This window comes from Asterias amurensis, chromosome 13 (genome assembly GCF_032118995.1).
Source record: "Asterias amurensis chromosome 13, ASM3211899v1".
Classification (NCBI taxonomy): Eukaryota; Metazoa; Echinodermata; class Asteroidea; order Forcipulatida; family Asteriidae; genus Asterias; species Asterias amurensis.
Window position 1 is genome coordinate 7,296,491 of NC_092660.1, and position 27,789 is coordinate 7,324,279.

Sequence of the window (27,789 nt, forward strand, 5' to 3'; positions counted from 1 at the left end):
ACTTGGTTCTTCACTCAATTATGGTGTTGTATGTCGTATGGATATAATACAGAAAAACAACTTTTTTAAGACCTGATAAAATTTGTGTACACTTGTGCCCACCAAATCGAAAAACACAATTGAATACCAACCACCCTCGTGTGCTAATACCCAGTGACCGGAAAGTCACAAAAAATGTAAAAATATGCCACAATGTTTCAGTGAAACACCACAAACGGTAAATGAAAATGTGTATATTCACAATTCTTGTCTCCAATGATTCAACTTTACACGAAGGCAACGGTGCAGAGCAGCGGTACCGCACGTTCTGTACAAAGAGATCTAATCCTGCTCGTTAATCGGCCGTCCAGCTGGAGGTCTCCTATCTTTTTCCACTGGTCAGACAGGGGCATTGTCAGGGTATTCTTTTGTTACTCTGCGGTTATGCGGGTCGTTCAAGCTCCTCTTCCTTCCTTCATGGTCAGACATACTTCCTCGGGTTTTTTATTTTGGGGCCCAGTGGCAGAAAAGCATGGAACGTCAGCGGAAGGCTTTCAATCGGGCTGCTCGGGCTCATGCGGACAAAATTGGGTGTGGGTTTCTTCATCATCCCCAGTTCACATGGACAGATTTGTCACTGTTTAGGTTTGATGGGATTCATTTGTCAGTGGCGGGCAACAGAGCCTTTTGTCAGGATTCGACCAATTGCATTAAGGGGTGTGGGTCGGTTTAAAGTTTTAAGGTGTGGCCTGGGATTTTTCCTCGGCACAAGTAGTGGTTTGGTATTTTGTGTTAGGCGTTAGGATTTGCAGTTGTTCACCTGTCTTTTTCTTTGGGGCGTGCTTTGCACGTTTGAAATTTTTTGGCTTAAAATGACAGGAATATCAGTGATGGGGGGTAATAGGCTGTCGGGGAAAGTTACTTGTCATTCTAATCATAAACCGAATATTATAATATTCATTGTTAATAGTGCCTTTCAGTTCCCAAAGGCTATTTTACATTTCCCCTCGGGCGTTCCAACATGGGGAACTAGAATTATGCCATGGGTACAATACAGTAGGTAATTCATCAGTTGGCATTTTATTAGTAAATAGTGCCTTTCGTTTTTGTTAGGGCTAGTTTATCCCCTCGGGCGTTCCAACGTGGGGAAACTTTTAATTGTTAACTTTGTATAGTTAATAGGGGTGTAATTTGTACCAACTTACAATGTAGATTAATAATAAGTCAAGTTTATCCCCTCAGGCGTTCCACTTTGGAGGAATTTAGGGTATACATGTATATATATTTGAGTTGTTTGTTGGTAATTTTAGGCAAGGTGCGTTATGTGTGTGTTGTTTTCTGTGGAGGTCATGTAATGTTCAGTCTAATATGGTCATGTGACCTATCGTGGTATGTTTTAATTGTTAATGGGATATGGAAAATTAAATCCATATTGGAAGGACAAGGTTTGTTCTTTGGATGGCCACAATTTATGGTGGTTGGATGGGCGAAGGCATCCATTTTAAATGTGAAAAGTTGTATTTTAGGTTATGTTTTTGTTCCACATGCAGGTGGTTGTGTGTATGTTTAGTCGGTTTGCCCTGTGTTTGACATCCGGCTCCTTGCACAATAATATGTTTAATGACAATCTTTTTGACTGGCAATAAACCCAGCTTTAAGCTGTGACCGAAATCTCAGTAATGGTGTCTGTAGCAAATTGTGTCTGAGTATAGTGATTTATAAAACAATCTATTAACATGGATGAACCCATTTTATCAAATTTTCAAACTAAGAGATTAAACTTAATTAAAAGCACCATATAGTATTTGTCAATGTACTTCATGATGAAATACAGTATCAAATAGTATACTAATAATGAATGTTTGAGAATGCAATGGTGCGAATATTTTCATGAGTTGAAAGATGGAATGTTCTATTCAATGAGGCGGAGCCGAGTTGAATGGAACATTCCAGCTTTCAAGAATGAAAATATTTGCACTATTGCACGAATGAAAAACATTCACTATTTGTTTATATAACATCAAAGTAGATCTTTGTCATTTTGATTAGAAGATACAATTTTCAAAACAAACAAAGCGTAGACCTACAATTTTTAATTGTGAAATTACACCCGTTTCTTTTGGGTCGGCCTGTTTGGTTTAACAGTGACAATGTGTGTTATGTACAGCTATTATGAGACACGCAGACGCCAAAAATTTGTACCTTGGTATTATATCATATATCTATGCTTGCAGTAACATTGCTGCGTTACCAAAGACACGCGCACGCAGTGATGTTTTTACTCTGGATGGATCGAAAAATAAATGGTGAACGGAACGAAAAATGCTATCACGTGACGGAAAAGGCAAGGATCTGATTAGGTGTTATATAATAAAGAACATCAAATTTGTTATATAATTATTGACATAAATCTAGTTGAATGATTTTCTTCAAACGATAAAAGGTATTAAAATTAAATTGAGAAACTTACTTAGATTTTCCTACTAAGTCAAATGTCTTATAATCTTACATAATCCTTAACCAAATAAAATTATATTAATTTGAATTATTTACACCCTTCACAAGATTTTCTTTCTCAGTACCCTTGTCTTTATCATCTTCAGATTCTTCAGAATAAGGAGTGTTGCCTCGATACAGAATGTAGTGTTGAACAATGAATAGCACGTCAAACAGAATGGAAAAGAAGCCCAAGCCAAACTTTGTAGGATCACCAAAAATAGAACTCCAGTCATCTATCAAAGAAATGAAAGGCAGTAGAAGTTCTGAAATACTAGTTTATGCTAAAAGAACACCAAATCCCTTTGGACAATGAAGGTTGGGCAGAAGCCCAATAATAATAATAATAACTAGACTTCAAGTGTTTGTGAACAAACACAGAGCTGTTCCGTTTTTAATTTTCAATGTTCAAGAGGTCTATAATTGAAAAGAAACTGAAGATCGGTTGCATGGTTCTTGAGATATGGTCCCACTTCCGGTTGACCCGGAAGTAAAGGTTAACATGGGGTCACGGTTTTCAAAGTTAATATTTGATGCATAAGGAGTCTTTAACTGAAAAAAGTTTGAAAATCGGTTGTGTAGTTCTTGAGAAATGGTCCTACTTCCGGTTGACCCGCAAGAAGAGGTCAAAATGGGGTCACAGATTTTCCCCAACAAAATTTGATGACTATAAGGAGTCTATAACTAAAAAAAAAAAAATTGGTTGTGTAACTCTTGAGATATGGTCCCACTTCCGGTTGACCCGGAAGTAGAGGTCAAATCGGGGTCACGCCTACCCGAGGCATATCTCCTATGCCTAAGGAGTCTATTACTGAAAAAAACTTTGAAATCGGCCGTACACTTTTTGAGATATAGTGCTGCAAAGAAAAACTCATTAAAGCTTCTAATTAGCATAAATTAACATGTGATGACGTCACAGTCTTAAAATTGTGTTTTTCGTACTAATAAATTTCAGAAGGTACACGATGGTATGTAACTTACCCCATTCCAATGCCTTTTACAAAAACCCAATTTTGTATTGCATTAACCATGGGGAAGGTATTGTTATTGCATGGGAACTGACTGCATACAATTTGATGAAGTATCACGTTGTACCCATGATGCCAAGATTTTCAATCAATCGTTAATTAAAAACGTACCTTGATTGCTTTTAATGGACTGAAACCACTCTTATTAGAATCAGTTAATTTTTCAACACAGAATATGAAAGTTTGAAAACGAACAGACAAATTATTTTGAAGTTATTGTCAGTTAATGTGTTTTTGACTTGTAAAACGTTTCCACTTTTAGTGCCATATGTTTTGTACATAAAAAATAAAACGCGCAAACGTATGACGTCATGATGACGTAACTGAAATTGTTAGGCAGGAAGTCTTATCTACACTTCAAGACAAGTCCATAACCGAAAATCTAAAAATTAAGTTAGGCCGTATGCTTTCATATGGTATATGATTTGTCTCTTTCTGATAATTCTAATTTGACATTTTAATAATTTGAAAAGTCAAGTGTTAAGTCAAATACGATTTTGAGGAAAGAAAGTATAATAAAAAATTAAAAAAATTAAAAATCTGGACGATTTCAATAGCTGTTCCGACTGAAATGTCAGAACAGCTAATAATTATGAAACAGCTCCCTCTGAAGTTACGTAGTTTTGAGGTAGAAGTAATTTCTCACTAAAATATTTGAACTTGATTTTGAGACCTCAGAGTTTGATTTCAAGGTCTCAAAATTCAAGTATATGAAAAGCACACAACTTGCACAGGGTGTTTTTTACTCCATTGTTCTCTTGCAATTTCGATGACCAAATGAGCTCAAATTTTCAGAGGTTTGTTATTTTTAAACATGTTGAGATACACCAAGTGAGAAGACTCATATTTGACAAATACCAATAGTGTCCAGTGTCTTTAACTCATGTGCACATTCAGTTTGGCATGGAATAATATTGACTTACTGTTGTTGTAGGCCAACAAAAACATCTGCACCAGGCTGAAGGAACCACCAGTGAAGTCTAGTAACACATTACCTATACTCCAGCCATAAGTGCTTTTTCTTTTATAGTTCATCCATGCCTGTAGGAAATCGAGATAAACATGGTTGTCATCATAAGCAGGAACTATTTTCCCCCATTTTATCTTGTCTGGTTGGTGTTTCTGCTATTGCTTGACAATAAGGGGCCTTAGTTTTATACAGTGGTTCTTGTATATATCGTTTCGTGTATTGCTTTTACTTGCAATCTTTTGTTTTAATTTTCACTACACTATTAGATTTCTGTGTTAAAGGCACTGTACATGTTTGGTAATTGTCAAAGACCAGTGCTCTCACTTGGTGTATCCCATCATAACCATAAAATAACAAGCCTGTGAAATTTGGGGCTCAATTGGTCATCGAATTTGCGAGAAAATCATGAAAGCAAAAAAACACTCTCGTTGGACGAATCTGTGTGCTTTCAGATAGGAATAAAATACTTCTAGCTACACAGAAGTCTTTTATTATTTTTGTGAGAAATTACCTCTTTCTCAAAAACTACATTACTTCAAAGGGAGCGGTTTCCCACGATGTTTTATACTATCAACAGCTCTCCAATGCTCGTTACCAAGTAAGTTTTTAGGTTAATATTTGTTTTGAGTAATTACCAAACATGTACCTTCCCTTTAAGTTTAGTATATGAATTGTTACTCTTTTTATGAGCAAGGTCTGAGAGGGTACATCTTTTTATGAAATTTGTTTACTTTTGCCTTTCCCTGGATGGCCTATAATTATCTGAAGAATTAAAATAAAAAAAATAAAAAAATAGCTTTAATGGCAGGGAAACTTGGATAAAATATCAATTTCGTTAGTCAGTCACAGAGCCATGCCCATCCACCAATTTTTAACTCATTAAGGATACAAAAAGTTAATTTCTACCTATAATTCATTGCAATATCATCACTTTTTGACCAGAGCTGTTTTCATTTTTCATTGTTGAGTAAAACATCCAGACACTTACCTGAGGTACGTATTTGATGATTGAAACAACAAGCTTGATGTAAGAAAAATAGTAGAGGAACATCAGCCATGATATGAGCTTTTCACCAGATGCAACTGTGATGATGAGAGTGATGACTGTAAACAACCCTGCCACGGCACATAATACTTTACACACCACTGACACTCGCTGACCACCTCTCTAAGAAACACAAAAATAATAAACATTTACTTCATCAAGTTTTTTGTTCTTCCTTTACATCCGAGTCATACAGTATGGACTATAAAGGGGGTTACCCTCAAATTGGCATATATGTACATATATGTACATATAGTATGTACATGAAATTCACATCATTTTTACAAGGCCTGCCAGCCAGCCAGCCAATGAATGTGCAGGTAATTTGACCATTAAGATCATTTGTATTTTTTGTTTTCCAATGACCAAGAAGGACATTAGTAACATCTATCCAAAAAGGCCTAACTGTTCTTTGGTGAGTTTAGCTTATGTTGCAGGGCTGGAATTACACAAATGTCATGACCTCAGTTGCCCTGGTCATATTTTAAATTTTACATTAATTTCATATTTATTTCATGGCCTTGGTGCCCCTTTAAAAAATTTCCATAGACTTTGAACATTTTCCAAAAGAATTCAAGTGCCCTTTGCAAAACGCCTCAACCTCTCAAAGCATAAATTTGAAATTTGAAAGCCATAGACAGGTTGTATGTATAAATTAAAATAAGGCCAGGCCCAGCCTGTAGTGAACTGATGGACGGCCGGACATATTAGTAAGGAGGGAAATTGTTGAAACCACGGCTTCGGCTCCAGATTTGGCTCAGGCTAGCTTGGCCAAGCTTGGCCCCGTGAGTATTTTGACATGAGTGCGTGCTTTGCGTATACGGGCTCAGGGCTTTAGACGAGAGAAAGTAGCCTGAATCCGAATCCAAAGCCGAAGCTGTGGTTTCTAAAATGACCATAGGTTCTCTGCATGGCAACTTGCCAAAGAGGGAACACATCAAACTCACATCATAAATAAGGCACTGGAAGATTGTGACCGCTGTTATTGCAATGGCATGGAGAGTAAACACAACATCATTCAGTAATACTGGATTCACCCCAAATGGTTTTTTTCTATGGTATTCTTCCTACAAAATAAAACAAAGAAAATAGTACACTTAAAATTAGTCACCATACAATGTGAAAAATAAATGAAGTATAGGAAATAAAATTAATGTTTGTTAAATATGTTTAGCTAGAGGAGTGTCCTCACCACGTAACAATAATAATTGATTTTTGTATAGCACTTTATCACAGCCCGAGGGGCATCTCAAAGCGCTTCCAACATTACCCCTGGTCACTGGGCCTTAATTCATTCCTTAAACCATCTCAGCTCCCTGTGGATTATACAGCCTTAGCCCACCTTGTTGAGCTGTTAATGGCTCCGCTTTTAACATCGGTCTCATCACTGTCACCATTACAGCCCACCTTCGATACATGTCTAAAACGCTAAGTTTTCAAAGGTCGCAAAATGCGTGGTAGTTTGATTGCAAATTTCTCCCATTTAAAAAAGTCCAATACTACTCCAACATACCTCATTTTATTCCTTACATCTGTGGAATTACTATGACACATAACAGGGCTTACTAAATGATGACTTTGTCCAGATGTGATGATTTGAAAATTGGTCCAAAAAAACGTGTACAAAAATTACATTTAAGGTGACATGTTCTTGGGCGCCGCAAGTCTTGCAAGTCATGAATATCCATAAGGTGACGTCATGATCGTTAGGCTTATGTGCGTGTACAGTAAAAACTGAAAATGTATAAGGTGACGTAGCGCTGCGCTGTATCTGGAAACTACAACCACGCAATGTCACCTCATACATATTCATATTTACTTTGTACACCACGCAAATTGATAAATCAGCGTAGCCATACCACGTCACGTGACATGACCTCTTGGATATTCATGACTTGTATGATTTGCCTGGTGCCCTGACTTCTCACGTCCAACAAGAGGAGAATCATTAAAACATGGCGGCGCCCAAGAACATGTCACGTTAAATGTAATTTTTGTACACACTTTTTTGGACCAATTTTCAAATCATCACATCTGGACAAAGTCATCATTTAGTAAGCCCTGTTATGTGTCATAGTAATTCCACAAATGTAAGGAATAAAATGAGGTATGTTGGAGTAGTATTGGACTTTTTTAAATGGGAGAAATTTGCAATCAAACTACCACGCATTTTGCGACCTTTGAAAACTTAGCGCTTAAGACATGTATCGAAGGTGGGCTGTAGTGGTGACAGTGATGAGACCGATGTTAAAAGCGGAGCCATTAACAGCTCAACAAGGTGGGCTAGTACAGCCTGTGCTGCGAGTTACTGCGCTCAAAGTTAATTATTCACATAAACCATCTCTGCCCTCACAGGTACCCATTTTAACCCTGAGTGGAGAAAAGCAATGGTTAAGTGTCTTGCTCAGGGACACAAGTGTCACGACCGGGGTTCGAACCCACATCATGATGAGCCACCTGTAGCATCGATCTAACCCCCTCTATCAACTAATGAACTTTCCTTAACCATTCACGTCAGTATTCAAATTTCTTTGTTGTGCCTCTGCATGGAATTATTTTGTTAACTTATCAGAGATCAAAGTAATTTATTATTTTTTTATGCCGAATACAACAAGCTCACTTAGGGGCTCTTCAAAGAATATGACATGGAGAGGGGATCAGAGACCACCTAAACATGAAATCTTGATAATAACAGTGAGGATACGTACATGTACATGGATACAAAGAAAATGGACCAGTTTGGAGGGAGGGGTCTCCAAAAGAAGTACTCTCTGAGCAACGTGAAAAACTTGAAAACCTTGGACAAACCTTAAGTGACCATTGAAAAAGATTAAAAAAGCCTTTTTACACATGTGTATAATGTAAAAGGATTTGGAAAACATACCTTAACTTGTGGGATCCAAAACATCCCAACATTGAAGATGCCATATGCAGTGAAGCCAATAAGGTTGTATGTCAAAAAATCAAAATTGAGCCCTTTTACACTGAAAGAAAAGAACACATTTATTGTATATATAAAAGATGTTAAATTTGCATCACGCATACAGAATATTAATTTCGCTTTTTTTTTACCTAGTGGTTTAAACCCGCCGAGGCCTGGTTCTTTATAATTTTACCGAGACGAAGTCGAGGTAAATTATCAAGGACCAGGCCTTCTTCTTCAAGAACGAAGCCGACTTGGCTTCTTCTTCCCACATAGCACTCATCATATTTGGCTAATACTTGGCTTCTTCTTCCCACGTAACACTCATCAAATTTACTTCCACGTAACACTCATCAAATTTGGCCAATACTGGGCTTCTTCTTCCCACATAACACTCATCAAATTTGGCCAGTACTTGGCTTCTTCTTCCCACGTAACACTCATCAGATATAGCCAATACTTGGCTTCTTCTTCCCACATACACTCATCAAATTTGGCCAGTACTTGGCTTCTTCTTCCCACGTAACACTCATCAAATTTGGCCAATACTGGGCTTCTTCTTCCCACATAACACTCATCAAATTTGGCCAGTACTTGGCTTCTTCTTCCCACGTAACACTCATCAGATATAGCCAATACTTGGCTTCTTCTTCCCACATACACTCATCAAATTTGGCCAGTACTTGGCTTCTTCTTCCCACGTAACACTCATCAAATTTGGCCAGTACTTGGCTTCTTCTTCCCATGAACAGGTGACTTCAACCGTTACTGGGCACCACGCCCGAAATAATTAATTGGCAAACAATTGCCACACCACAACAAAATTGGCCATTACCTGGCTTCTTCTACACCATTATCCACGCGACACAACCAACCATCAATGGGCACCACGCCCATACATATTAAATGCCACAATTACCACCTTGGGCAACACACCTAAAATATTGAATTGGCACCTGGCCAAACATTTATCTGTGTGCACACCTGACTCCAACCATGCGGGCACACAGGCAATGAAACCATTATTGAGAATAGTCATACCTGAAATTTATACAATGAGTTAAGTTATGCAATTCCACCTTGGCACAATGTGGTCAGAACTAGCCCCTGTGGAAACTTCAGAGTGCTAACACAACGTATTGTTACAATATTGGATATCTATACTATAGTAGCGCTTAAATCGCATGGGCGCTGCCATTGTTGTTTGGGCGCCGCCATGTTGTTTTCACGTCAAGTGGTGCCCGCACCCTGCTAAAATGATGCGTCCTGGGGTAAATTTCGGGGTACCCGTGGGTTGGGGGCATGTGTTGTTTGTGACGTCACAGTCAAAGCGCGAGCGTGTAGTGACCTTTGGGATTGAGGGTTCCTTTGTGATGTCACAGTCACAGCGCGAGCGTCCAGTAATTCTGTTGGTGGGAAATTAATAACATTTTGTGAACAGAAAAACAAATTGCCCGTTCACGTTGAAAGGCAGTGACTAACTGTAAACCCGAACAACATTTGTGTATACAGAGGACTGTGACTGCCCGCGAAAACATAATTACCTAAGTTGCTAAACATTAATGCACCTGAACTGCAACCCCTCATGGTAAATACGTATCCCCTAGCTGGCATGAATTTATATGTCATGGGCAGCATACATACATGAAGCATGCGAGTAGCCACATAAACAAGTACGCCCTGTGTATAAAGCATTTTATCTTTGATTGATAAAATGTGGTAATCTGTAGTTAGTCAACTTACCTTTTTCTTTTGTGATTAAGAAGTACTTGAGGGTAGAAGGAGACAGTCCATGCAGCAAAATAAATCCATCCGACAACAATGATAACAACATTAAGGGCAAGGCTGTCAACCACCTGTATCCGTACAAACACACTAGACAAACTGGAAAATAAAATAAAATATTTTATTTAAAAGGACACATTGCATCGGGCGAGTTGATCTTTTGAAAAGCGTTTGAAACTGTCTGTAATGAAATGCATTATGGTTAGATAGATAATTTAAAATTAGAATATAATTATCCACAAAAACATGCCTCGAAATTGCATGGTTTTCCTTTTACGCCGCAAACTATCATGGTCAGCCATTTTATGGAGTCAAGTGTCCCTAAATAATAGTAGCAGTAACACAATCTTATCAAGCCAAATTTCTAATAACAAATTACTCAAGGCGTTAGTGAAAAGAAGTACAAAATGCTTTCTGCAAATAACACCAATACCACTGGGTGGAAAAAAGCAATGGAAAAGTGTCTTGCTCAAGGACACAAGTGTCACGATCGGGATTGGAACCCACTCTCTACTGAACAGAAACACAAGAGCATGAGTTCGGTGCTGTTATCCGATCAGCCTTGACATCGTGTTGACAGACAAACCAATTAATTAGATTTTGATACAAACATGTAGCAGCTGCCTGTGGCTGCTACATGTATATACATTACAATGTGTTTAATGCACGGAACTTACTTTCCAAGTTGTGTAGTTGTAGAGTTCAAAGTGATTATAGCCTTTCCTACTTGTGAGCTTGAATTAGTGAGAACGTTTACTCTGACTTTAGTAGATGTGTCATTTGGTGGTAACTCGACCTGTGATAAAAACAAATTTGCATCAAAACCATGAGGTAAGCTTATAAAAAGCAAAAGCAGGCGACTGAAAAGTAAAACCATTTGTCTACTCTGAGGAAAGTAACATCACAAAAACAGACTAGGCAGTTATTGACATCTGCTTTGTAACCCATGACTTGGCCATGTCTTTTCATTCAAGTAAATAGTATGCTCCACTTCACATTTAACCTTCATGGCAGGGGACAGTGTTGTAACCAAGTCTTTTTTTTTTCAAGTCAAGTCAATTCGCAATTGCTCAAGTCAAGTTGCAAGTCGGAATTGCTCAAGTCAAGTCACAAGTCATTTTTGCTCAAGTCAAGTCTCAAGTCAAATTTTTGCAAGTCACGAAGTCACATAATGTCCCAAAATAAGTCCACTCTCATTAAGTTGTGACAAACCTCAAGTAAAATCAAATCTTTTTGTCGACTACCTTTGTTTCGCATGAACACAACATATACACCTTATTTGTTTTTGTTGTGATGTCATTTTGTGATGGGACACGTTGCCTTGGATGGGCGAGTTGGTCTATGAAAAGTGTTTGAAACCGCTTGTTATGAAATGCATATGGGCTATTCCATGGTCAGTCGCATTACACTTTTCTGTGTCATTTCTTGATCTTGGTGCTAGTAGTTCTATGTGAGATATTATTTCCACTAAGTTTATAGGCTGATTAGTACTTGACACCCAAGGCTTTGAAGTGATGATATTAGAAATGTTGTGGGCTTTGTGGACTTACATACATTTTAACATTATTGTCCCTGAAAATTCAAAGTTTGGGTTATTGTTAAAAAGTGGTCTGTGAATTTAAAATGGCCTGGTTGGTTATCACAGTTTCCTAAATGCAAAAAAAACAATTTGTTTTGTGATCTAAAAGTGTATTACAACACAAACAACTTCTTGATCACCCATCTCCTTGACTTTGCCTGGATAAATTTCACTGCATGTTACACCACACACCACTGACCATGCATTGCTACCCTTGCATTGCTACCCTGATTTGTAAGGCAGCATTTTGTATTAATCATGTTTCTTCTTTCTGAAGGAAAATGGTGGCAAAGAGGACATCAGCTTTTTGCTTTTGTTTGCTCTTTTTGGAGATTTTTTTCTGTGCTCTTCTTGAAACCCTTGTATTTCAACATAACATTCTGCTTTTTCAGCCTAGGCAGTGGTACAACATGTATACATGTCCACAATTTGTGGAGAGTAAATTAGTTCCATTACTTCACTTTTCTACTCAAAATTCTCAGAAATGTTGCTTTTCTTTATTTTATTTCATGTGTTAACATTAAGACTCTGTACAAATGATGAAACTAGACGTTACAGATTGGAATGGCACATGTACAACACGTGTTATAGTTTACAGCATGTGCTTTGGAAAAATGCATTGTGGGTAGGGCATGAGTGGCATCTGCAGAGCCCCAGAGCTATTAATTCACGTAATAAGTCATAACCAAGATATCCAGCTTTGCTGACCTCTTAGCGTCCTCCTCTTGAAAAAAGATTGCATTGCATTGCATGGTCAGTCACATTACCGGTTAGTCACATTACACTTTTTGATGACTCGTTATTAAAATGCACAATTTAGAATGTTGATTTCTTTACTCATTTCAGACTTGGAAATAAGGGTAGAAGCATATTTTGAATTGCCATGAAGATAGTCAGTGGATTTTTCTTGCAATTGAAATAACTTCATCTCTCGGTCAGTCGCATTACACCCTGTTGAAGCTCCCACAAGTACACTCACATATTGCTTAAATGAGAAACATGAATTAAGATTCATTCTGGATTTTAAAAAGTTGTACCTGCTGCTAATCACAAATATTAAAGTTTTGCTGGAAGAATCCATGTGGGGGGAAAATATTTAACTTTGAAGAAACCACCTTAATGTTCTCACTTTTTAGGGTTCGTTCACAGCTTGTGCAAACATGAGCTGAATTTGTACAAAATGGTACAGAATGTGTTAACAAAGTTATTGTCTGTTTTCTTTCATATGTTAGCTATAACTTTTAAGTGGAAAGAAAGTTGTGACACAAATTATATTTTTTGGTGTCATGTCCATGTTTGCTTGGAATTGCCCATAATGGTTAGAAAGATGTTTTAAAAGTAGAATATAATGATCCACAAAAATGCCTTGAAATTGGATGGTTCCCCTTTTATTTTGCGAGCTAACATGGTCAGCCATTTTGTGGAGTCACAAAATTGACTCCACAAAATGGCATTCCATGGTTAGTTCACAACGAAAGAGGTAAACAAAGCAATTTTGGAAGCATTTTCGTGTTGATCTTCATGTTCTACTTTTAAAACATCTCTATGCATTTTAAAACAAACGGTTTTCAAACGTTTTCATGGACAAAGGACAAACTCGTCTGATCCAAGGCAACTAACTTACAATTGAGGTCAAGAGTCTGTCCCAAGTTAGTGTGTTCTGTTACATTAGCTGCGGCATAATATAATGAAGTTATTTTTGTACTAATAAAATGATTTGCATATTATGTCAAAGTACATACTTGTTCTTCAGGAGCTGCAATAAAATAGTTTGTACTGTAAAGGTTGACGAGTGCCGTTTCATTCAAGTTAATGTTTGACCTCAGAAAGAATTCATCTGGTGTGCCATGTTCAATAGTCATTTCTTGAGGTGATACAGTCAGGTTAACACTATTGGCAGCTAACGACGGCACACATAAGCTCACTGTCAATGTGACCATACAGACAACTGAAAAGCGCAGTGGGATGAATCTGTCTTTCTTTTCCATTATGGTAGCTGCTCTGATGGAGTTACTAAAATAGAAGCAAAACACTACCATTAAAAATAATGTTAGACATTGAGGGACATTGAGGGACTAGGAAACTACCAGTACAGAGAAACTGTTCGTCTGGATAGGGAGAAAATGTGGATAAGGCGCCTACAGACTAGACTATTTAATGCCATAGTCTGAACATCCAATTGAATTGAAGGAGATGACCAACAATTTGTATTGTCTTTGCCGTCTTCTTTTTCGATAGAAATTCCCCTTTTTAGTCTGCCACATTCACTAATTACCTGTCTACCACCCCTTTTTCCACCTATATAAATATAGTTTTGTCTTTTATGTTTCCTCCTTTTTTTTCATTTTCACTTAAAATATTTAATTTTTCTCCCCATATTATTGGCACGCCATAGAATCTCAGATAGCAACCATATCATGTGATCTACATCTGTTCCACACCAACTTGACGATCGTACCAATCGTACCAACTCTAGTTGAGACTGGTCCCAACTTGAGTGTTAGAGTTGGGGCCGCACAGCTATAGTTGGGACAGTAATGCAGGGTACCAGCGCGTTGCAGTGGTACCAGGGTTGTTTTTTGCTGCTGTGTACTGGTTGTGTGTGCTCAGATAAAACAGTGTAGGCATGCGCATGAGACTACATGTACCTCAATGGTGTGAGCCAGTCTTGAAATCAAGTCGGAAATTGTTTAGCAGTGTAGTTACAGGAACAGGCAGCGCTTATTCTAGGTGTGAGCTAGCATTGCTTTTGTGGCTGGAGCGCGGCGGGGTGTAGTAGAAAGGTTTGAGTGGGTACATAATTATTCTCAAGTACTTCTTTATATAGTTTTGTATAAAAAATTAGCGTGTATACGCGTCCGAGCCTACAAAAACATGCCTAGAGGCCAAGTCAACAAGCAAAGTCAATAGAAATAGTATTTCTACAGTTGGGACTGTCCCAACTAGAGTAGTGACTGTCGCGACAGTAATGACTGTCGCAACTATAGTTGACACCATCCCTACCAGATAAAATATTGTAAAATAAATTTCTTTGGTCTATCCCCACTACAGTTGGGACAGTCATTACTACAGTTGGGACTGGGGGTCCCAACTAGAGTATTGACTGTCCCAACTGTACCAATGACTGTCCCAACTATAGTTTAGACCATCCCTATCAGATAAAATATTATATAATAAATTTGGTCTATCCCCACCATGCCCACTGCAGTTGGGACTGTCATTACTACAGTTGGGACTAGGGGTCCCAACTAGAGTAATGACTGTCCCAACTGTACCAATGAATGTCCAAACTATAGTTGAGAAAATATTATAAAATAAATTTGGTCTATCCCCACTGCAATTGGGACAGTCATTACTCTAGTTGGGACTGGGGGTCCCAACTAGAGTAACGACTGTCCCATCTACATTTAACAAATAACATTGTTCAGAGTCATAAAAAAATAATATTACAGTTTTTAATTATACTGAATGTTTTTTAATGTTAATTTTTTAATAAATATTAACTTTATTGATGTTAAGTTTTAAAATGTATTGATGTGCCTGACCATTCATGAATTGCGCGAAACATAAACAGATGGCGGGAAACTTGGAAGAGCCTAGTAAAATAACTAATTTAGTAACTTTGCTCCTTGCCTTGGCTGAAGTAGTTGGATAACAAATTTTGTTATGTAGACGAGTATTTCATATTAAAGCAGGGAACCTAAGTAAATATTGTGACAACTTTGGCAGGAGTAGGCCGGTCTGTCCAAAGCTTTGGGAAAGAACCGTGGTTTGAAACTTGAGATATGGCTACTAACTATTAAATATCAGTGATATAAAATAATTAATTTTGGTTGCACCTGTTCTTGTAAGACAGTTTCTTCATTCCTATTGGTCGAGAGCAATGGCTGAAACAGTTATGCCACATCACGCGATACGCGCGACGCGTACAGCATTCCCTTACAAGGAGTTGTTTACCCGTGGGCGGCGGAGGGCTAAATACCAGTTCATAGCTAGAGGGGTGTTGTGTTGAAAGAAATCATTGAACAATTATAATTTTTGCATTTATTTTACTTTTTGACCAAAAAGTGTTGATGTTTTTGACCGAAAAGGTATTTATGAATGGGAATCAAAGTGTGTTGAATCAGTTTTCAACTAGTGGTTTAAGCCCGCCTGGTTCTTGATAATTTACCTCGACTTCGTCTCAGTAAAATTATCAAGAACCAGGCCTCGTTGGGATTAAACCACTAGTTGTAAACCTTTTCACCACACATTGATTCCCTTATTATATAAATATAATAATAATTAAAAAAAATATGGAAAAAACCCAAGTTTTTAACAAAATCTATTAAAAGAACTAATCAATGTTCAGAAATAATTTGAAAAAAGAAATTTATTACAATTAAAACTTAATGTAAACCCAGAATATAATTATGTAGCTTAAAAACATGAATAAATAAACCTTTAACCACGACGCTATTCTCACGTGTAGTGTTAGCTCCGCCCCCAAACACCACCCCTCCTCGACCCCATCCCCAACCAGCCCAACTATCCTAAAACAACAATAAAGATGTTTTATTTTACCCTCAGACCACATAAGCTGAGTAGCATTGACAGTATTTCACCTTGTTTTCAACGTAGCTTCAATTGTTCTACTTTTACACTGGAAGTTGCATTATTGCGCTACTGGTTGCACAATAATTCATTTTATCAACTAAATGATCAAATGCCTTATACTCAGCATAAGGCTGGGTGGTGCATGTTGTTGTTCATAAATGGTGGGGTGACTGCTGGCCAGTCTATGTGAGTTTAAAGCAATGCTGAGCATTATAACAGGTCATGTGACTGGTTGGATGGCCTCTGAGGGCTGTTCGCATGGATACAAGGGATCCACCAGTGTGGGTTGTTAACCAATCAGCAAGCAGCTTTGGTCAGAATCAGGTTTTTGATTGGGTAAGGGCATTGGCCAATCATAGGTTTAAATTTCAACTTCTAACCAATGGGGTTACATTATCTAAGGGGGTCTTTTTGGAGGGAAAACGTTAAACATCACTTTTGTCACAGTTTTTGTTGGGGATGCAACAAATATTTTTTAGTTACAGGCGCTGATGATAAAGTTAATTTACCTAATAAAAAAATAGTGGGTTCAACAGACGTCTGTGCGGAGGCAAGGAGCATTTGATTTTGAGGTCTTTCCTACAAGTGTTCTTCAGCGGACGTGTATGTCTACATTTGCGAGGTTCTCTCTACACCACTGTGTGTGCGCCAGCGATTGCTGCCAGCCTTTTTGAAGTTCCTCGTCGTGCACGAGTTCGAGTATCAAGGAAAAGAGAGTAGAGGATACCACATCCAACCAACTGTCGGCGCTTGAGCTACGCGGGGCCGGACATCGGGTTCAACTTTAGGAATCATCTAAATACTAACTTTGTGGGACTCAGGAAGATATTTTCTTTCTTATTTTACCGCGTAGGCGAGACTTTTATTTATATTAATTAGCCTAGTAGATCGGGACGGAGTTAAGACATTCTTCCTGTCGCCGATTTGAACTTTTTTGTTGGCATTATGCCACGACCAAGGAGGGCCAGCCGTTTACCGGCGCGCTTCGCAGCGGAGACCACCAGCTCGCTCGCACCATTAGCGCCCCCCCCCCCGCCAGCCACCGGCTGTTCGGCCTCCTGCCACCGGAAATGAAGGGCCACCGGCGGCTAAGAGAGCTAGAGGTCAGCAACGTGACGAGCAGCAACCAACTGATGACGGCAATGGCAGGAATGTGCAAGGTCAACATGGTCAAGGGGTGCAGTTGGGTGAGTCCGGACAGCATCTTGGTGATATTTTGCAAGGGCAATTCGGGGGGCAGTCGCGGGACATTAATTTGCCCAATTTCAATGGTAGTAGTAGTGACAGTCAGGGTAGGCCTATTGGTAATATTAATAATCATAGCAGTGGCAGTAGTGATGTTCGTACAAGTTCAGGTACAAGTGCCAGTATCATGGGTATGGGTAACGGTGTTGCAGATAATAATAATGCCACAGTCCTATTGAATAATGCTTTGTCGGCTAACGTTGGCAGTAGTGCCGGTGGCCATGGTAGCAGTGCCAGTAGTGGGGGCAATCTTGATGGTATGGCTGTTGCAAATTTCTGTGGTCAACCCTTCCCTAGCACAGCCCCAGCTATGGTTCCTAGCTTTAGGGGGAACACTCATGGGTTGGGGTTATCAGTACCCATGTCCATAAAACAAAAAATTTGGGACGGGGCATTTGTCGATTTCTCACAATTGCTAACTGACAACTCGATCAAGTAGCTGGCGACCTGCCAGCAACAGCAATCAGAGTTTACACTTGCGGTGGAAGGGGAGAGGATTGTGTTCAAGCAACCTTCCTTGAAAAGGAAAATTGATAGTTTTGACAAATGGCTCTCGGCATTTCATGTATTTATGTCAATATATCTTGAGCGGCATGCAGCTCGTGCAGCAGAGCTGTTAAAATATGCCGAAACCATTAGATTAGCTTCAGTACAGTTTTCTGGGTTTGGGTGGAGGACTTACGACGAACAGTTTCGTCTGAGGCACGCTGTTAATCCAGCCAGTAGTTGGGGAATCATGGATATCGAGCTGTGGGTAACCGTAGCAGCAGCGGCATCAATTGGTAGCGCAACCCCTAGCCCTCAGCCCAATACTAACCGTTACAGCACTTTTGGTCCTACAGCGGGCGGCCGTGGCCTCGCTCCCTAGGCTCTGGTGGTGTGTGTTATGCATTCAACAGGGCCCAGGGTTGCCGGTTTGCGCCGTGCAAATTTGTGCACAAATGTAGTATATGTTTGCGCGCAAACCACAATGCGCTAAGTTGCCGGGCACGATTTGGCTCCCAGCCAGCAGCAGGCGCTGGTAATGGGTCGCGCAACGTGAGGCGCGTTGATAGCGGGCGGGCACCAGTGGCAGAGGCGGGTCAAAGGGCACTGCCAGCAGTAGTGCGTTCACCAGCTGTCAAGGGGACGGGAGCTGCAGCAGCTCCAGCTACTGCTGCTGCGGGTAAGCTCAATAACAATTTTCGTGCCTCCTACCCCAATTAAGTTGTTTGTTTTGAGGGAGTGGTTTGAACAGTATCCAAATAGGCATGCCACCATGACTTTGATGGATGGTTTTAGGTATGCTTTAGTTTGCATTACGTAGGACCTAGGGTGCAACGGGATTCTAATTGCTTGCCATCCGCTCATCAGCGTCCACAGGTTGTGCGTGAGAAATTGGCGAAAGAGATTAGCCTAGGCCGCGTTGCTGGTCCTTTTTTGTCCCGACCGCTACCACAGCTGCAGTGTTCGCCGATTGGGCTTGTACCAAAGAGTGAGCCAAATACATTTCGTCTTATTCACCATTTATCCTTTCCTACCGGTGAGTCTATTAATGATTTCATTGAGCAGGAAAAGTGTGTTGTGCATTATGCCTCATTTGATCATGCAGTCAACTTGGTTATGCAGGCTGGTGATGATGGCGCTTGGTTGGCGAAATCGGATATTAAATCTGCTTTTAGGTTACTTCCAGTGCACCCTAGGGACTATCAATTGTTAGGTTTCATGTTTGATGGATTGTATTATTATGATAAGTGCTTGCCTATGGGCTGTTCAATTTCATGTTCGCTGTTTGAGATGTTTAGCACGTTTTTAGACTTTCGTATTCAGCAAGTTACGGGTTCCTCTTTAATAACTCATTACTTAGATGATTTTTTGTTTGTTGGCACATCAGTGGAGGCATGTGCGCATTCATTGACAGCATTTACTGCCATCTGTCATGGGCTAGGTGTGCCCATTGCGCAAGAAAAGACTCAAGGGCCAGTGCAGGTTTTTAAGGGTCTAAAAAGTCAGATAAGACGCGTCTTATCCGCAGGAAAATACGGTACTTATTTGGGCCTAGAAATCGACGCAGTAGTTGGGCAGATTCGCGTGCCAGCACCTAAAGTGTTAGCACTGTGTAGTAAAATCCAAGAGGCTTTGAGTAAGCGAGAATTAACTTTGGTGGAAGTGCAATCTTTGATTGGATCTTTGAATTTTGTATGTAAAGCAATTTCCCTTTGTCGGGCATTTTGCAGGCGACTCATTGCTTTGACTCAAGGTTTAAGGAAACCGCATCACAGGGTGACACTTTCTCATGGAGCTAGGCTTGATTTATTGATGTGGCTGGAGTTCTTGGCCCACTTTAATGGGATTTCACCATTTTTAGATTGTAATTGGGACAATGCCTTGAATTGTTTATGGATGCTGCTGCATCTGTGGGTTTTGGTGGGTGTTTTCAAGGCAAGTGGTTTCAAGGACGTTGGCAACAGTGTATTATTGCTGACCCTCCATCAATTGCATTTTTTGATTTTTTTCCAGTTGTAGTGGCGGTGTTGTGCTGGGGGCCTTTGTTGGCAAGCCGTCAGGTGCTTTTTCGAACAGATAACTTGGCGGTTGTGCATATCATCAATGGTCAGACTTCACGGTGTACACGCATCATGCATTTAGTGCGTCTGTTTGTGTTACATTGCCTTCGTTTTCGCATTGTATTTAGGGACAAGCACATTTCGGGCTTCACTAATGTTTTGGCGGATGCTTTGTCTCGTTTCCAGATGGAGCGTTTGCGAGCAGCGGCTGCTGACGCAGATGCGAACATGACCCCCCTTCCGGAACTTCCCATGATATGGTAGCAGGTGAGGTTTCACGGCTATTGTCATTGGCTTTTTCCCAGAATTCGCCCCGAACTTATTCCACTGGTTGGAATGCTTTCTGTCAGTTTAGGGGTCAAATGTCAGGCGGTGTTATCATGCCAGTTGCTCCTTCAAGTGTTAGGGATTTCATTGCTTGGCTTTCCCTCAGGGGCGATTCCGCGGTAACACGCGTTACGCTTTTGAGGGTCCTTCATCATTCTCCATTCTCTGGCTGCAAGACTACTTTGATTTAGGTGTTCATCTTTTGTATTTTAAAACCTGAATATCTAGGCTAGATCCCCATGTTCACAAAAGTGAGAGATCAACTGGTTTAGCTGAGAGAGCTAAAATCGGTAACACGCGTTACGCTGAATGGAAAGACCCAAAAAATACTGAACTTCATTTCAACTTTGTCCTAAAACTAACCAGTCTACTACAAAAAAAAATCTATTGTCATCAAGTACTAAGCTAAGGTTTATTATACCAGAATAATAACAATAGTCCAAGTGTAACTTTTTTAGTAAATTGCAAAATAGTCGGTAACACGCGTTACGGTAACACACGTTACAATTTTTCCAAGCTACATGTTTATTATGTTATTTCAGTTGCTGAGTTACAAATTCTCAAAAAATATCAACAAATATCAGTTGCGCATCATATTTAAAGAGCAAAAAATTAAATAGACCATTTTCTTAACGTTTTGCTCTACATATCACAAAATTTAAAGTAACACGCGTTACGGTAACACGTGTTACAGTTTGTCTTGCTACATTATTGATGTTATTTCAATTGTTGAGTTACAGTTTCTCAAATTTATCAACCAATATCAGTTGCACATCATAATTGAAGAGCAAAACAGTAGCTATAGACCTTTTTATTTATTTATTTTTTTAGTTGCTCTACATTGCCCCAAAATTTGTAGTGCATGCGATTGTTTACTATCACGGGTTCTCCAGTTTCCTAATAATATGATTCCTAAAATAAAATGTTTTGTCATCTTTAGGACTTGCCAACTTCTAATTCCTTCAAGCAGGGGGCAACCCTAAAACACTGAAGTCATTTTTATCACTTACTTGCATTACTTCACCACGAAAATTATCCCAATTAAAAATAACTCCCCACGCTTAGAATCATTAATTTGACCCCCCAATTCCATCGCAGGTCCTTTGCTATGGGATGTTGAAAAGTAATTCCACCTCATTCACGTTGTGCTTGCCTACCAGGCCATGGAACATGGTAGGAATATTTTAGTTTTTTACTGTGTGCTGTGCCCATCTGACCCTTGTATACAGTGTATTGGGCTTGGTAACACGTGTTACATTGGTAGCACGCGTTACATGGTAGCACGCGTTACATGGTAACACGCGTTACACTGTTCAGAGGCTCATTGTGAAGCGGTGGTTAAGAATTCATCTAAGTTTTTACATGAGCCCTTATTAGTAGGAGGAAAATTAAAAGTTGCAGCATTTGAAACCAGGTTGTTTAGTAATTATATTTAAAAGGGTGTGTTTGGTAACACGCGTTACGCTCTCTGAGAGTACCTAAAACCTAGTGTTCACACAAGTGTACATGAGTTGTATTGAAATTTTACATATTTTTTTTGAAAGAATACTGCCCATACTTGCCCTCATTTATACTTTTTTAAAGAAAATTGATACCGACTATAAAAATAGGTCAAATTGTTAAAACCATAAAAAACATTACTTTTTTTCCCACCAAAGTGCACTATTGGAAGGAAAAAAAATTCCACAGTTAACAATATCCAAACAGAATATAAAAAAATCTCCTGACACTTGGACATGTTTGGAACGATATAAAGATAAAAATTCAATTCTGTGAGCAATTTCATTTTTCTAAGAAAATTCCACCTTTTCATGGAATCGCCCATAGAGGTTTAGCCCCATCAACAATAGCCACATATGTAGTGGAAATAGGGTTTTATCACAAGTTGAATGGCCATGCGGATCCTACTCGGGAATTTCTAGTGTCAAAGCTTTTGGAGGGTTGTAGGCGTGATCGCAAGCATCAAGACAGCCGCTTACCCATTACAATTCCAATACTCAGGCACATTTTGCTTTCTCTCCCGCATGTCTGTTCATCTCAGTATGAACAGTTGTTGTTCCATGCTGCAATGTTAGGGGCATTTTTTGGTTTCATGAGGGTGGGGGAGTTTGCGGTCGATTCCAATAATAGGGTTCAAGAATCGATTTTACGATTCTCTGATATATCATTTAGCTCACTGGGTGCTGGCTGTGGGTCGGTGCTTATTTCATTCCGTAGTAGTAAAAATAATCAGTCAGGCAATCCGCAAGTCATTCGTTTGGCGTCGGCAAGGGATGCAGGCATACATGTATGTCCGGTAACAGCTTTACGGCAATATGTTGGGGTTCGTCCACAGGGCCCGGGGGTTTTGTTTTGTCATTACAGTGGCGCCCCCCTCACTCGATATCAGTTTAATGTCACTCTAAAGAGAGCACTCGCTTTTTGCGGGCTCGGGGAACAATGCATATGAGCTCACTCCTTTCGGATTGGTGCAGCTACAGTGGCTTTTGGGTTGGGGGTCCCCTTTCCAGTTATACTGCAGATGGGGCGTTGGCGGTCCGATGCTGCGCGGGCTTACATTAGACCAGTGGCATTGTGTGCTTTGCCAGGTATAAGCCTAGATGGCTAATTGTTTTATTAGTGTCTCCCTGTTTTTTCCCCTACGCAGGTCCGATCTGGGTTGTGGGGGACTCTTGTGCGTTGGGCTAGGCAGCCTTTACCGATTCCAGCTTCGGTTGTATGGTTGGGTAGGAGTGGGGCAAAATTGGCTGATATTTGGTCAATCTGACATCAGTGTCGGCTAATTCTCCCCCGCCTTCTATTATCTTGATCCACTTGGGTACCAATGATTTGGTTACATATGATGTTTTTTCCATTCGGCAGAGCATTTTTATTTTTATGGAGGAGATGCGTGTACACTATCCTTATGCCAGGGTCATATGGTCGGACATACTTCCTCGGGTTTTTTATTTTGGGGCCTGGTCGCAGAAAAGCATGGAACGTCAGCGGAAGGCTATCAATCGGGCTGCTCGGGCTCATGCGGAAAAAATTGGGTGTGGGGTTCTTCATCATCCCCAGTTCACATGGACAGATTTGTCACTGTTTAGGTTTGATGGGATTCATTTGTCAGTGGCGGGCAACAGAGCCTTTTGTCAGGATTTGACCAATTGTTTTAAGGGGTGTGGGTCGGTTTAAAGTTTTTAATGTGTGGCCTGGGATTTTTCCTCGGCACAAGTAGGGGTTTGGTATTTTGTGGAAGGCGTTAGGATTTGCAGTTGTTCACCTGTCTTTTTCTTTGGGGCGCTCTTTGCGCGTTTGGAATTTTTTGGCTGAAAAATGACAGGAATATCAGTGATGGGGGGTAAATAGGCTGTCGGGGAAAGTTACTTGTCATTCTAATCATAAACCAAATATTATAATATTCATTATTAATAGTGCCTTTCAGTTCCCAAAGGCTATTTTACATTTCCCCTCGGGCGTTCCAACTTGGGGAATTAGAATTATGCCATGGGTACAATACAGTAGGTAATTCATCAATTGGGATTTTATCAGTAAATAGCGCCTTTCGTTTTTGTTAGGGCTAGTTTATCCCCTCGGGCGTTCCAACGTGGGGAAACTTTTAATTGTTAACTTTGTATAGTTAAGGGGTGTAATCTGTACCAACTTACATGTAGATTAATAATAAGTCAAGTGTATCCCCTCAGGCGTTCCACTTTGGGGGAATTTAGGGTATATATATATTTGAATTGTTTGTTGGTAATTTTAGGCAAGGTGCGTTATGTGTGTGTTGTTTTCTGTGGAGGTCATGTAATGTTCAGTCTAATATGGTCATGTGACCTATCGTGGTATGTTTTGTTAAATGGGATATGGAAAATTAAATCCATATTGGAAGGACAAGGTTTGTTCTTTGGATGACCACAATTTATGGTGGTTGGATGGGCGAAGGCGTCCATTTTAAATGTGAAAAGTTGTATTTTATGTATGTTTTGTTTGTCCACGTGCAGGTGGTTGTGTGTATGTTTAGTCGATTTGCCCTGTGTTTGGCATCCGGCTCCTTGCCAAATAATACGTTTTATGACAATCTTTTTGACTGGCAATAAACCCAGCTTTAAGCTGTGACCGAAATCTCAGTAATGGTGTCTGTAGCAAATTGTGTCCGAGTATAATGCAACGTTGCATTATTTGCATTTTGCGCGGACTGAAGGAGAATAAAACCTAATCTACATGTAGCAGATGATAATTTGTTTGGAGCTTTCAAGGTTGGATGTTGTTTCTTTGACTCATTTGATTGCTGGTACAACAATGCATGGCCTACACTACAGTGATTTCTACCTCCCTGTTTATAAACCGTTTATAGGCCTAATAGACCTTGAATGCACATGACGTCATTTCAGTACGGCGCCCTCGCCTTGAGGTCAAAAGGAGGTTGTTCATTGGCCAATCTATGTGCGTTTCGATTGTTTCGTCACCGTTTGACCTCAAAGATGGCGCCTGGATGACGTCAAGTCAATGCATAAGGTCTATTTAGCCCACCTTGTTGAGCTGTTAATGGCTCCGCTTTTAACATCGGTCTCATCACTGTCACCATTACAGCCCACCTTCAATTACATGTCTTAAACGCTAAGTTTTCAAAGGTCGCAAAATGCGAGGTAGTTTGATTGCAAATTTCTCCCATTTAAAAAAGTCCAATACTACTCCAACATACCTCATTTTATTCCTTACATTTGTGGAATTACTATGACACATAACAGGGCTTACTAAATGATGACAAGGTGGGCTAAAGGTCTATTAAATACTTTTTATCACGTTTATTATATTATTTATAGCAAAGTTTGTAATAATTTTATTTTAAAGGCAGTGGACACTATCGGTAATTGTCAAAGACTAGCCTTCACAGTTGGTGTATCTCAACATATGTATAAAATAACAAAACTGTGAACATTTGAGCTCAATCGATCATCGAACTTAACTTGCAAGACAATGAGGCAGTTTCAGTGAAATTAAATGCAGGCGATTTTTTCTCTGACAAGATGTGGTCTGTTAAGGTGTATTATAAGGAGTAAAAATAAATTTAAAATTTTGAAATCGGATGTTTGGTTGCAGAGATATACCGTTTTTAATGAGCGTGGATCGTGCAAAAAACGTACCTGTGTTCAAGTTCAATTCTTATGTTTTTCTTTATATCGGCCACGGCCAAGTTTAACGCACAGCCTATGGCAAAAGAGGGCGCACTATATGACGAGCGCCCTCTACCAATTGGGAGGTTTGCAGACTGTGCGACGTCATGTACATTCGTGCGTATTTAGGACAACTTTGCAAGAAATGGTTGAACAAAACCTCTCGGAGGGAGAAGAATCCATAATCAAATTACACCAAATTTTCACAAGTTAATCTTAAAAGTATGGGAATTAGCACTGACAAAGTCGCATTCAATTTTGATAATTATCTCTGGAAGAAATCTTGATTCAAAAAACGGAAAACGCTGACAAAAATAGGTTTTCATGGTAAAAGCTATGCGACTAGATGTACCATGTGCGGAATTTTATCGGCTACACGATGATGTAATCGTTATCTCATTTTGTGTAAACATGTGCTCCCTCATCGCAAAAAAACGTCTTCGGGCTTCTTCGGCGCCTTCCGAAGATTTCCGAAATCCGTTGTCCACGGGGTTCAAAGGTGATGTCATGCACAAACGAATGGGCGCTACACGCGAGGCCAAGCATCCGGTTTCTGTCGTTGCTCTCTATTTTTTACAATATCTTCGAAACTATTCATCCGAGTTCAAATTTTTTTGAAATGTAAGCACGAGGAGAGAATGCTTTTGCCTGCTGTCAAGTCTCATAGTTGTGAGTTGTACAAAATGTGAGTTATGATTTAATACATTTCGTTCTTTTTTTTCGGGGCTGTGTGTGTGTGTGTTTTGGTACACGTGAAATCAACTTGATGAAACTGCCTAAGACAATAATGAAAGAAAAAAACACCCTTGTCACACAAAGTTGTGTACGTTTAGATGGTTGATTTCGAGACCTCAAGTTCTAAATCTGAGGTCTCGAAATCAAATTCGTGGAAAATTACTTCTTTCTCGAAAACTATGGCACTTCAGAGGGAGCCGTTTCTCACAAAAATACAAAATACAGACTGTCTACTCCTAGAACTATTTCGGTTTCGTCCGGCTATTGTCTCCCGTTACGGGAGACGATAGCCGGACGAAACCGAAATAGTTCTAGGAGTACAGACCGTCGACTAAATAGCAGAGCTCCCCTCACCGGTAGAGCATGCACAGTCCTGCGGTAAATGGGAATCAATTCATTGATTGAAGTAGGAGGTCAAAAAACCTTATTTTATAGATAACTATCGAAAACATTTGAGCTGATGGGGTGCCGATACGGGTACCGGTCAACTCGGTCCCAAGCCAACTCGGTCCCAGTCAACTCGGTCCCAAGTCATCTCGGTCCCAAGTCAACTCGGTCCCAAGTCAACTCGGTCCCAAGACAACTCGGTCCCAAGGCAGGGAAGCTTGCACGGGCGGGCGGGAGGATGGGGAGGGACCGCAGCCCAAGTTATAATTGAACAATATTATATTTGTTATTTATTTTCGACCAAACACTATTTTTCTTAATAGTTTTCGTTTTTTAATTTAAGTAAAAGTAATAGTAGATTTTGGTTTTTATTTAATTTTTAAATGTAAGTTACTTGAAAAGAAATCAAAGAGGATTCAATTGTTAATGTTTGTCAATTAATGAATTGTTGAGAGCCATACAGACTGGTTAAAAGCAAAGAGACATTTTGAAGATCTTTTTTTTGAAACAAATGGGTCGCTATTGAAAAAATTGAAGGCATCGAATATTGGTGCACACTTATCCCATTTTATGTACAAAGTCAAAGGACAGTAGGTTTTTTTTTCCAATTCAATTATTTCTCGTCAACCATACGGACCGAGTTGACTTGGGACCGAGTTGACTTGGGACCGAGTTGACCTGGGACCGAGTTGACTTGGGACCGAGTTGACTGGGACCGAGTTGACTTGGGACCGAGTTGACTCATAAGCGCCGATACATACCCGTACAGAACAGTCAATTTCGACTCAAACCGTCCGCAACGACGCAGTCACAGCCGGATGAGAACTATACCGTTCTATCATATAGGACAGGAGTTTATTATTACAGAGTAGAGTCTTGACTTCGGTCTGAGGATCGGAGAGGGTGTGAGACGATCACGAGTTAGTGTTTACTACACTGCTGAGTGAGAGATAACAATAATATCTGGGACAGACACAAAACATGCATGATAA

The 27,789-nt window shown here is 39.8% G+C and overlaps 1 protein-coding gene across 2 annotated transcripts; it reads right to left on the bottom strand.

Moving 5' to 3' along the window:
• Positions 1 to 152: 152 nt before the first annotated feature.
• On the bottom strand, positions 153 to 27,789 carry LOC139946103 (cystinosin-like). 2 transcript variants are annotated; one of them, XM_071943706.1, is made up of 9 exons: positions 15,645 to 15,914; positions 13,548 to 13,818; positions 10,904 to 11,022; positions 10,185 to 10,325; positions 8,403 to 8,502; positions 6,466 to 6,585; positions 5,462 to 5,641; positions 4,427 to 4,544; positions 153 to 2,711 (listed from the first exon to the last, which is right to left on the bottom strand). In XM_071943706.1, exons 1-9 carry the CDS (start codon positions 15,710 to 15,712, stop codon positions 2,515 to 2,517), a joined length of 1,314 nt encoding a protein of 437 aa, XP_071799807.1. In that variant the 5' UTR covers positions 15,713 to 15,914; the 3' UTR covers positions 153 to 2,514. The 2 variants fall into 2 exon arrangements, with proteins under 2 accessions (XP_071799807.1, XP_071799808.1); XM_071943707.1 differs by lacking the exon at positions 15,645 to 15,914 and adding an exon at positions 27,559 to 27,789 and having other exon boundaries at positions 157 to 2,711.